Source organism: Oncorhynchus tshawytscha, linkage group LG03, assembly GCF_018296145.1.
Source record: "Oncorhynchus tshawytscha isolate Ot180627B linkage group LG03, Otsh_v2.0, whole genome shotgun sequence".
NCBI classification, from domain to species: Eukaryota; Metazoa; Chordata; class Actinopteri; order Salmoniformes; family Salmonidae; genus Oncorhynchus; species Oncorhynchus tshawytscha.
Window position 1 is genome coordinate 50183706 of NC_056431.1, and position 12460 is coordinate 50196165.

A 12460-nucleotide genomic window follows, 5' to 3' on the forward strand; every position below is an offset into this window, starting at 1 on the left:
TCATTTCTACACTAGATATCCACCTACAGCATGTTCATTTATACATTAGATATCCACCTACAGCCTGTTCATTTATACACTAGATATCCACCTACAGCCTGTTCATTTAAACATTAGATATCCACCTACAGCCTGTTCATTTAAACATTAGATATCCACCTACAGCATGTTCATTTAAACATTAGATATCCACCTACAGCCTGTTCATTTAAACATTAGATATCCACCTACAGCATGTTCATTTATACACTAGATATCCACCTACAGCATGTTCCATTTATACATTAGATATCCACCTACAGCATGTTCCATTTATACATTAGATATCCACCTACAGCCTGTTCCATTTATACATTAGATATCAACCTACAGCATGTTCATTTATACACTAGATATCCACCTACAGCATGTTCCATTTATACACTAGATATCCACCTACAGCCGGTTCATTTAAACTTTAGATATCCACCTACAGCCTGTTCATTTCAACTTTAGATATCCACCTACAGCATGTTCATTTATACATTAGATATCCACCTACAGCCTGAAACATTTATACATTAGTTATCCACCTACAGCATGTTCCATTTATACACTAGATATCCACCTACAGCCTGAAACATTTATACATTAGATATCCACCTACAGCATGTTCATTTCTACACTAGATATCCACCTACAGCATGTTCATTTATACACTAGATATCCACCTACAGCCTGTTCCATTTATACACTAGATATCCACCTACAGCATGTCCATTTATACACTAGATATCCACCTAAAGCATGTTCCATTTATACATTAGATATCCACCTACAGCAAGTTCATTTATACACTAGATATCCACCTACAGCATGTTCATTTATACACTAGATATCAACCTACAGCCTGTTCCATTTATACATTAGATATCCACCTACAGCATGTTCATTTCTACACTAGATATCCACCTACAGCATGTTCATTTATACACTAGATATCCACCTACAGCCTGTTCCATTTATACACTAGATATCAACCTACAGCCTGTTCCATTTATACATTAGATATCCACCTACAGCATGTTCATTTCTACACTAGATATCCACCTACAGCATGTTCATTTATACACTAGATATCCACCTACAGCCTGTTCCATTTATACACTAGATATCCACCTACAGCCTGTTCATTTAAACATTAGATATCCACCTACAGCCTGTTCATTTAAACATTAGATATCCACCTACAGCATGTTCATTTAAACATTAGATATCCACCTACAGCCTGTTCATTTAAACATTAGATATCCACCTACAGCATGTTCATTTATACACTAGATATCCACCTACAGCCTGTTCCATTTATACATTAGATATCCACCTACAGCATGTTCATTTCTACACTAGATATCCACCTACAGCATGTTCATTTCTACACTAGATATCCACCTACAGCCTGTTCCATTTATACACTAGATATCCACCTACAGCCTGTTCATTTAAACATTAGATATCCACCTACAGCCTGTTCATTTAAACATTAGATATCCACCTACAGCATGTTCATTTAAACATTAGATATCCACCTACAGCCTGTTCATTTAAACATTAGATATCCACCTACAGCATGTTCATTTATACACTAGATATCCACCTACAGCCTGTTCCATTTATACATTAGATATCCACCTACAGCCTGTTCCATTTATACACTAGATATCCACCTACAGCCTGTTCCATTTATATACTAGATATCAACCTACAGCATGTTCATTTATACACTAGATATCCACCTACAGCATGTTCCATTTATACACTAGATATCCACCTACAGCCTGTTCATTTCAACTTTAGATATCCACCTACAGCCTGTTCATTTCAACTTTAGATATCCACCTACAGCATGTTCATTTATACATTAGATATCCACCTACAGCCTGAAACATTTATACATTAGTTATCCACCTACAGCCTGTTCCATTTATACACTAGATATCCACCTACAGCATGTTCATTTATACACTAGATATCCACCTACAGCCTGAAACATTTATACATTAGATATCCACCTACAGCATGTTCATTTCTACACTAGATATCCACCTACAGCATGTTCATTTATACACTAGATATCCACCTACAGCCTGTTCCATTTATACACTAGATATCCACCTACAGCATGTCCATTTATACACTAGATATCCACCTAAAGCATGTTCCATTTATACATTAGATATCCACCTACAGCAAGTTCATTTATACACTAGATATCCACCTACAGCATGTTCATTTATACACTAGATATCAACCTACAGCCTGTTCCATTTATACATTAGATCTCCACCTACAGCATGTTCATTTATACACTAGATATCCACCTACAGCCTGTTCCATTTATACACTAGATATCCACCTACAGCCTGTTCATTTCAACTTTAGATATCCACCTACAGCCTGTTCATTTAAACATTAGATATCCACCTACAGCCTGTTCATTTCAACTTTAGATATCCACCTACAGCATGTTCATTTATACATTAGATATCCACCTACAGCCTGAAACATTTATACATTAGTTATCCACCTACAGCCTGTTCCATTTATACACTAGATATCCACCTACAGCATGTTCATTTATACACTAGATATCCACCTACAGCATGTTCATTTATACACTAGATATCCACCTACAGCCTGTTCATTTCAACTTTAGATATCCACCTACAGCCTGTTCATTTAAACATTAGATATCCACCTACAGCCTGTTCATTTAAACATTAGATATCCACCTACAGCATGTTCATTTAAACATTAGATATCCACCTACAGCATGTTCATTTAAACATTAGATATCCACCTACAGCCTGTTCATTTAAACATTAGATATCCACCTACAGCCTGTTCATTTATACACTACATATCCACCTACAGCCTGTTCATTTAAACATTAGATATCCACCTACAGCCTGTTCATTTCAACTTTAGATATCCACCTACAGCCTGTTCATTTAAACATTAGATATCCACCTACAGCCTGTTCATTTCAACTTTAGATATCCACCTACAGCCTGTTCATTTCAACTTTAGATATCCACCTACAGCATGTTCATTTAAACATTAGATATCCACCTACAGCCTGTTCATTTAAACATTAGATATCCACCTACAGCCTGTTCATTTCAACTTTAGATATCCACCTACAGCCTGTTCATTTAAACATTAGATATCCACCTACAGCCTGTTCATTTAAACATTAGATATCCACCTACAGCCTGTTCATTTCAACTTTAGATATCCACCTACAGCCTGTTCCATTTATACATTAGATATCCACCTACAGCCTGTTCCATTTATACATTAGATATCCACCTACAGCCTGTTCATTTCAACTTTAGATATCCACCTACAGCATGTTCATTTAAACATTAGATATCCACCTACAGCATGCTCATTTAAACATTAGATATCCACCTACAGCATGTTCATTTAAACTTTAGATATCCACCTACAGCCGGTTCATTTAAACTTTAGATATCCACCTACAGCCTGTTCATTTCAACTTTAGATATCCACCTACAGCATGTTCATTTATACACTAGATATCCACCTACAGCATGTTCCATTTATATACTAGATATCCACCGACAGCATGTTCCATTTATACACTAGATATCCACCTACAGCCTGTTCCATTTATACACTAGATATCCACCTACAGCCTGTTCCATTTATACATTAGATATCCACCTACAGCCTGTTCCATTTATACATTAGATATCCACCTACAGCCTGTTCCATTTATACATTAGATATCCACCTACAGCCTGAAACATTTATACATTAGTTATCCACCTACAGCATGTTCCATTTATACACTAGATATCCACCTACAGCCTGTTCCATTTATACACTAGATATCCACCTACAGCATGTTCATTTATACACTAGATATCCACCTACAGCCTGTTCCATTTATACACTAGATATCCACCTACAGCATGTTCATTTATACACTAGATATCCACCTACAGCCTGTTCCATTTATACACTAGATATCCACCTAAAGCATGTTCCATTTATACATTAGATATCCACCTACAGCATGTTCATTTATACACTAGATATCCACCTACAGCATGTTCATTTATACACTAGATATCCACCTACAGCCTGTTCCATTTATACACTAGATATCCACCTACAGCCTGTTCATTTCAACTTTAGATATCCACCTACAGCCTGTTCATTTAAACATTAGATATCCACCTACAGCCTGTTCATTTAAACATTAGATATCCACCTACAGCATGTTCATTTAAACATTAGATATCCACCTACAGCCTGTTCATTTAAACATTAGATATCCACCTACAGCATGTTCATTTAAACATTAGATATCCACCTACAGCCTGTTCATTTAAACATTAGATATCCACCTACAGCCTGTTCATTTATACACTACATATACACCTACAGCCTGTTCATTTAAACATTAGATATCCACCTACAGCCTGTTCATTTAAACATTAGATATCCACCTACAGCCTGTTCATTTAAACATTAGATATCCACCTACAGCCTGTTCATTTCAACTTTAGATATCCACCTACAGCCTGTTCATTTAAACATTAGATATCCACCTACAGCCTGTTCATTTAAACATTAGATATCCACCTACAGCCTGTTCATTTCAACTTTAGATATCCACCTACAGCCTGTTCATTTAAACATTAGATATCCACCTACAGCCGGTTCATTTAAACTTTAGATATCCACCTACAGCCTGTTCATTTCAACTTTAGATATCCACCTACAGCATGTTCATTTAAACATTAGATATCCACCTACAGCATGTTCATTTAAACATTAGATATCCACCTACAGCATGTTCATTTAAACTTTAGATATCCACCTACAGCCGGTTCATTTAAACTTTAGATATCCACCTACAGCCTGTTCATTTCAACTTTAGATATCCACCTACAGCCTGTTCATTTAAACATTAGATATCCACCTACAGCCTGTTCATTTCAACTTTAGATATCCACCTACAGCCTGTTCATTTAAAGATTAGATATCCACCTACAGCCTGTTCATTTCAACTTTAGATATCCACCTACAGCCTGTTCATTTAAACATTAGATATCCACCTACAGCCGGTTCATTTAAACTTTAGTATCCACCTACAGCCTGTTCATTTCAACTTTAGATATCCACCTACAGCCTGTTCATTTAAACATTAGATATCCACCTACAGCCTGTTCATTTAAACATTAGATATCCACCTACAGCCTGTTCATTTAATCATTAGATATCCACCTACAGCCTGTTCATTTCAACTTTAGATATCCACCTACAGCCTGTTCATTTAAACATTAGATATCCACCTACAGCCGGTTCATTTAAACTTAAATTTAAACTTTAGATATCCACCTACAGCCTGTTCATTTAAACTTTAGTATCCACCTACAGCCTGTTCATTTAAACTTTAGTATCCACCTACAGCCTGTTCATTTAAACTTTAGATATCCACCTACAGCCTGTTCATTTAAACTTTAGATATCCACCTACAGCCTGTTCATTTAAACTTTAGATATCCACCTACAGCCTGTTCATTTAAACTTTAGATATCCACCTACAGCCTGTTCATTTAAACTTTAGATATCCACCTACAGCCTGTTCATTTAAACTTTAGATATCCACCTACAGCCTGTTCATTTAAACTTTAGATATAGCTATGAAGACAATCCTTTTTGTAATTACAGCTGTTATACTAACTGTTGCTATCCTCATTATTAGGGTTGGGGGTAATTTAACAGAAAACAAAGTGTGATAATTAACTGAATTGGAGATGGAATTGACCTCAACTCTGATCATCTCTAGACCTTTCTACTTCCCCTAATGTTACTACCCGTCCTCTTACCTCAGCTTCCTTGATGCCATTACAGACCTTACAGATGGTTAGGCAGCTATGAAGACAATTGTGTTTTCTATTTCAAGCTAGACCATTGCTCTCTCTCTGGTGTAACTGTACACTCACATGGACACACACATACATACTGTACAAGCATGTACACATACACACACAGACACTCACCTTAGCCTCCTTGATGCCAGGACACAGCTTACAGATGGTTGCCACGGCCGTATCCTCTGCGACGATCCCATACCCGTCTTCATCCACCTCGGCAAACTCTGTGGCCAGCCATTCACTCCTCATCTTACTGCCGAGGCTACCCTCCCCTATGATGCTCCCTTCTCCCAGACCTCCTCCCCCGCCTGCCCCACCGCCATGCCCGATGGCAGAGGGGTGGGACACCAGGTAACGGAGCCCTGTCACCCAGATGTTGGCCACGTCAGCTGAAAGAGCCACCAGGTCCAGAGACTGGGACATACAAATACACATCACATGAAATCTAAAAGTTTTCTCAAGTAGAACAATCAAATTAAAAACATTTGGAAAAATGAGATAAAAGAGATGAATAAAGTAATATAATTAAAAACACAAAGGCTGTCTATGATGATTTAAAAAACCTCAGTGCTATCTGCCTTTGCCTGACTGCCAGTTTGTTTCTGCTCTCTTGCCAACTACTTGGCACCACAATTCCCAAAGGAGATGTCAAGGCAGCACAAACTAATCTGGGACCAGGTTAGTGTCTGCCCCTCTTCCTACCTGGTATTCATCCCCGTGGATAATAGAGAAGGCTGCCTCCTCAGCCAGGTGTTCTGCAGCAGGTCCGTTATGGAGGAATGTCTCAGTGCTCTTCCCCGTCCTAACCTCCCTGATAGTGGCCATGTCCAGGCGGGCACGCTCCCCATCCTTCTTAGAGGGCTCCCAGCGCAGGCAGCTGAGGTCCTGGTCCAGGGTGTAGAAACGACTGTAGATCCGGGAGTTGGGACGCACCTTCTTCAGCTCACAGCCCCCTTGCATGAAGGCCAGGCAGTCGGCCGCGCTGCTCACCTGGAGGAGAGGGAAGGAGAATACATTTCAATTGAATCCTTATCCTCCTTATGAATCGGTCATGTATGACTTATGAATGCGTTTTGAAATCCATCCGTCGGTCAAATAAAGTGTTACCCATTTCAATTTCATTTACAGACTAAAATTCTAAATCCAGGTCGTTTTTTTTTGAGAAACTAAAAACGAACCTTCTTCTCTGAGGGTATGCTACTGAAGGACACTGTCTTCTTGCGCCCGCCGGACAACTTGTGCATTGAAGGATCCTGGGTAAAACACAGAGAAGAGCAGAGAGTGAGACAGGCAGACAAGTCTACTCATCCTACAGGCTATGTTTAGAAGTGTCAAGACAAGACATTACAGGCATATCCCATCAACGGACATAATTACAATAGGAGTAGAGACGTATGTGGACATGGGGCCCAACAGAGAATAATGTAGAATGTTCATAAGTAATAATGAGATAGCTATGAAAGCCATCAGTAATATCCCCGTGAATTATTATGTTTTTGGAACCCCGGCTGCACTGTCTGTCTCTCCTAAAGCCAGACACCTGAAATAAAAGGTCTGCTAATCTGAACTCATCTTCACAGGCTTGGAAGGCTGGAAATCAATTGTGCCATTTAATTTCCCGTTTGGTAATGTAGCACTGATTCACACAGTGTACAGAGTCTGGTCTTAGGGCTGACGGGGCCCACAAAAATAGATCTTCTGTGTTCACACTCACACATCTGTTCACGCTGCGTCCTGCGTCTTTCAGTCTCCAGGGGACAGCTGATTGATTGACAGGTGGGAAGAAGACAGCTCTATTGTCACTGGGTGCTGAAATGTCAGGGCTGGTGCCAACGCAACAGGTCTCTGTCTCTCTCTCTGTCTCTCTCTCTCTTTCTCTCTGTCCCTCTCGCTGTCCCTCCTGCTGTCCCTCCTGCTGTCCCTCTCTCTCTCAGCTGGCCATTATAACACAATATGCTCTTCAAGGGTTTCGAAAACCACATAGGTATAATAAGACTTCTAAGTTCTATTCTTTCAAATCCACATCTCAGTTTATAAGCAGTAGCTTTTTCTCCGTGGTCAAAAAGGGGGTGAGGTAAAACACATGACATTACTACCAGGAAGACTTCCCACACAGGTTAATACAAATCCAGTTTTCAGAATAACAAGTGTGCACAGGCAGTGGCTTGTAAATGAAGACAATGTGTAAACGTGACAATGTGTTTCGATATGAATTCCAGCCTTTGTGCAATATTACTGATGATAAGGAATTCAAACCAGAAAAAAATGTGTGTGGTACCGGCACCATCAGAGCCAGACAGAGCACTTTCATCCTGCTGTCATGTAATTATGGGGTTGTACAGACAGCACTGACTGACAGACTCTAAGTGCAGCCTTTTGTTACTGTAATGACATTTCCACCATTGATTCAACCTGATCCTGGTTTACTATTTGGGAGGGGGAGCCTTCAGCCTATTTCTGTCCTAATACCTCAAACCCATAGCAACACATCCTGGCTGTCCTACTACTAGCCTAGCACATCACCATCAGATATTACGTACTGGCTGTCCTACTACTAGCCTAGATATTACATCCTGGCTGTCCTACTACTAGCCTAGCACATCACCATCAGATATTACGTCCTGGATGTCCTACTACTAGCCTAGATATTACATCCTGGCTGTCCTACTACTAGCCTAGCACATCACCATCAGATATTACATCCTGGCTGTCCTACTACTAGCCTAGCACATCACCATCAGATATTACATCCTGGCTGTCCTACTACTAGCCTAGATATTACATCCTGGCTGTTCTACTACTAGCCTAGCACATCACCATCAGATATTACGTCCTGGATGTCCTACTACTAGCCTAGATATTACATCCTGGCTGTCCTACTACTAGCCTAGCACATCACCATCAAATATTACATCCTGGCTGTCCTACTACTAGCCTAGCACATCACCATCAGATATTACATCCTGGCTGTCCTACTACTAGCCTAGATATTACATCCTGGCTGTCCTACTACTAGCCTAGCACATCACCATCAGATATTACATCCTGGCTGTCCTACTACTAGCCTAGCACATCACCATCAGATATTACATCCTGGCTGTCCTACTACTAGCCTAGATATTACATCCTGGCTGTCCTACAACTAGCCTAGCACATCACCATCAGATATTACATCCTGGCTGTCCTACTACTAGCCTAGCACATCACCATCAGATATTACATCCTGGCTGTCCTACTACTAGCCTAGATATTACATCCTGGCTGTCCTACTACTAGCCTAGATATTACATCCTGGCTGTCCTACTACTAGTGTAGATATTACATCCTGGCTGTCCTACTACTAGCCTAGCACATCATCATCATGATGGAAGGGATTTGTCTACTTTAGAGATGGAAGGGATTTGGAAATGGGAGTGTTTCCCACTACCTCTTGGGATGCAGTTGGACTCAGAGTACAACTTGACTACCCACACACACTAAACCACACAGAGCAGTGTGTGTGAGTGTGTACGTGTGTGTATGTGTGTGTATGTGTGCGTGCGTGTGAGTGTGTATGTGTGAGCGAATGATTAAATATAGAGCTGGTGTAACTTGACATCCTGATCAATAATACACAGTAGAGCAACCTGACTTCCAGATCCTTCCTCTGCTAGCAGAGAGACCTACTGTAGCTCCTCCCCTGACAGACAGGCAGCGACAGGGCTAGGTGGTAGCTCCTCCCCTGACAGACAGGCATCGACAGGGCTAGGTGGTAGCTCCTCCCCTGACAGACAGGCAGCGACAGGGCTAGGTACTAGCTCCTCCCCTGACAGACAGGCAGCAACAGGGCTAGGTGGTAGCTCCTCCCTGACAGACAGGCAGCGACAGGGCTAGGTGGTAGCTCCTCCCCTGATAGACAGGCAGCGACAGGGCTAGGTAGTAGCTCCTCCCCTGATAGACAGGCAGCGACAGGGATAGGTGGTAGCTCCTCCCTGACAGACAGGCAGCGATAGGGCTAGGTGGTAGCTCCTCCCCTGATAGACAGGCAGCGACAGGGCTAGGTGGTAGCTCCTCCCCTGACAGACAGGCAGTGACAGGGCTAGGTGGTAGCTCCTCCCCTGATAGACAGGCAGCGACAGGGCTAGGTGGTAGCTCCTCCCCTGACAGACAGGCAGCGATAGGGCTAGGTGGTAGCTCCTCCCCTGACAGACAGGCAGCGATAGGGCTAGGTGGTAGCTCCTCCCTGACAGACAGGCAGCGACAGGGCTAGGTGGTAGCTCCTCCCCTGACAGACAGGCAGCGATAGGGCTAGGTGGTAGCTCCTCCCCTGACAGACAGGCAGCGATAGGGCTAGGTGGTAGCTCCAACCTGGACAGAAACCTCTGGACCATCAGTCAGGCTCCCACATCAACTATTCTCTCACCACCCATCTGACCTGACTGTGACCCCTAGCTTCTAGTTTTTATCCTGGAGAAGAGACATTTTGATCTAGTATCTGTTGTTTCGAATTCAGTTAGACAAAATTGTTGTTTAAGATGGAGGCTTGGACAATGTGTGGACAGACACAGGCTTAGTATGATCCAGGTCAGCAGGGATTTAGGTGGACAGGGCAGAACGGGGGGTTGTCAGACTGTCCAGGTCTCATCGATAATGGGAGCGATGGGCCTTGAATCATGGTATGTGGAATATGTTCCCCTACAGGGCATGGGAAGACAGGTCGACCCTCCCATCCAGCGCTTTCATTGTGACACATGATGTCCTCCAGGAAACCATGACAACATTGTTAATGCACTGCGGTTTGGCCTAACATGACATCTATCAGTTCGTTTTAATCCCCCCATCCCTAAGCTCTCTCTCTCTCTCTCTGTTTTGTTTTAGATCTTTTTTTGTATTTTCTTTATTCTCTCCTTTTTCTCTACATGATTGACTTTCTGCCAGAATGAAGCTAGGCACAGATGGAAAGATGGTGGGAACATAATAGGAAAGAATATATAGTGGGAATGGAGAAGAAAAGAAAGAGAGGGACAAAAAGAGAAAGGGGGGAAACCGGGGCAAGATAGAGGACAAGAGAGGATGTAAGGATCGTCCTCGGTGGGAGAAGGTGAGGACCAAGGTGCAGCGTGGGACGTGTTCATAATAGTTGAATAGAACACTGAAAAATACAAGAACCAACAATGTGAACGAACGAAACCGAAACAGTTCTGTCTGGCACAGATACGAAACAGAAAACAACTACCCACAACTCAAGGGCAAAACCAGGCTGCCTAAGTATGGTTCTCAATCAGAGACAACGATTGACAGCTGCCTCTGATTGGGAACCATACCAGGCCAAACACATAGAAATACAAACATAGAACAAAACATAGAATACCCACCCACATCACACCCTGACCAAACTAAAAATAGAAACATACAAAGCAATCTATGGTCAGGGCGTGACAGAGGAGAGCATTGGAAATAAGGAGGAAGTGGAAGAAAGCAAGGGATATAGGTGTAAAAGTAGGACCGAGTGGATTCTAGGAAAGGATATGAGAGAGAGCAGAGGTGAGGAAAATTACTTTTGAGAGAGGGAGTGAAGGAAATTGAATGAGAGGAGCGAGGGGGAACGAGTGAGTGTGATGAAAGAGAGAGTAGGGGACAGGATAGAGAGAGGATATGTGGGCATGAGACAATACTATATTGTGTTCAGTCATGCACAACAGAGAATACTCATCATCATCAGTCTCTTCATACAGCCCACCGGATCAGAGGTGTGACAAACACCTGGGAGGAATAGACACAGAGGAGGACAAGACCACACATGGCCAAGTGGCTCTAAATGTAGACATCTATGAGTGAGATGAAGAGAAAGAACAAGAGATGGAGAGAAAGACCAAGAGATGTAGAGAAAGACCAAGAGATGGAGAGAAATACCAAGAGATGAAGAGAAAGACCAAGAGATGGAGAGAAAGACCAAGAGATGGAGAGAAATACCAAGAGATGGAGAGAAAGACCAAGAGATGAAGAGAAATACCAAGAGATGGAGAGAAAGACCAAGAGATGGAGAGAAAGACCAAGAGATGGAGAGAAAGACCAAGAGATGGAGAGAAATACCAAGAGATGAAGAGAAATACCAAGAGATGGAGAGAAAGACCAAGAGATGGAGAGAAAGACCAAGAGATGGAGAGAAAGACCAAGAGATGAAGAGAAAGACCAAGAGATGGAGAGAAATACCAAGAGATGAAGAGAAATACCAAGAGATGGAGAGAAAGACCAAGAGATGGAAAGAAAGACCAAGAGATGGAGAGAAAGACCAAGAGATGAAGAAAAGACCAAGAGATGGAGAGAAAGACCTAAAGATGGAGAGAAAGACCAAGAGATGAAGAGAAAGACCAAGAGATGGAGAGAAAGACCAAGAGATGAAGAGAAAGACCAAGAGATGGAGAGAAAGACCAAGAGATGAAGAGAAAGACCAAGAGATGGAGAAAGACCAAGAGATGGAGAGAAAGACCAAGAGATGGAGAAAGACCAAGAGATGGAGAGAAAGAC

General features: G+C 41.8%; 1 protein-coding gene across 1 annotated transcript in view; it reads right to left on the bottom strand.

Annotated features, from left to right (window-relative positions):
• The window catches only part of LOC112238111 (inactive phospholipase C-like protein 1), a 136428-nt gene that overhangs the window by 29535 nt on the left and 94433 nt on the right, over positions 1–12460 (bottom strand). The window contains exons 2-4 of the mRNA XM_042319015.1: positions 7132–7206; positions 6656–6943; positions 6080–6367 (exon numbers count right to left, since the gene is read on the bottom strand). Of these exons, the coding sequence (XP_042174949.1) occupies positions 6080–6367; positions 6656–6943; positions 7132–7206 (651 nt within the window). The remainder of the gene's footprint in view (positions 1–6079; positions 6368–6655; positions 6944–7131; positions 7207–12460) is intronic.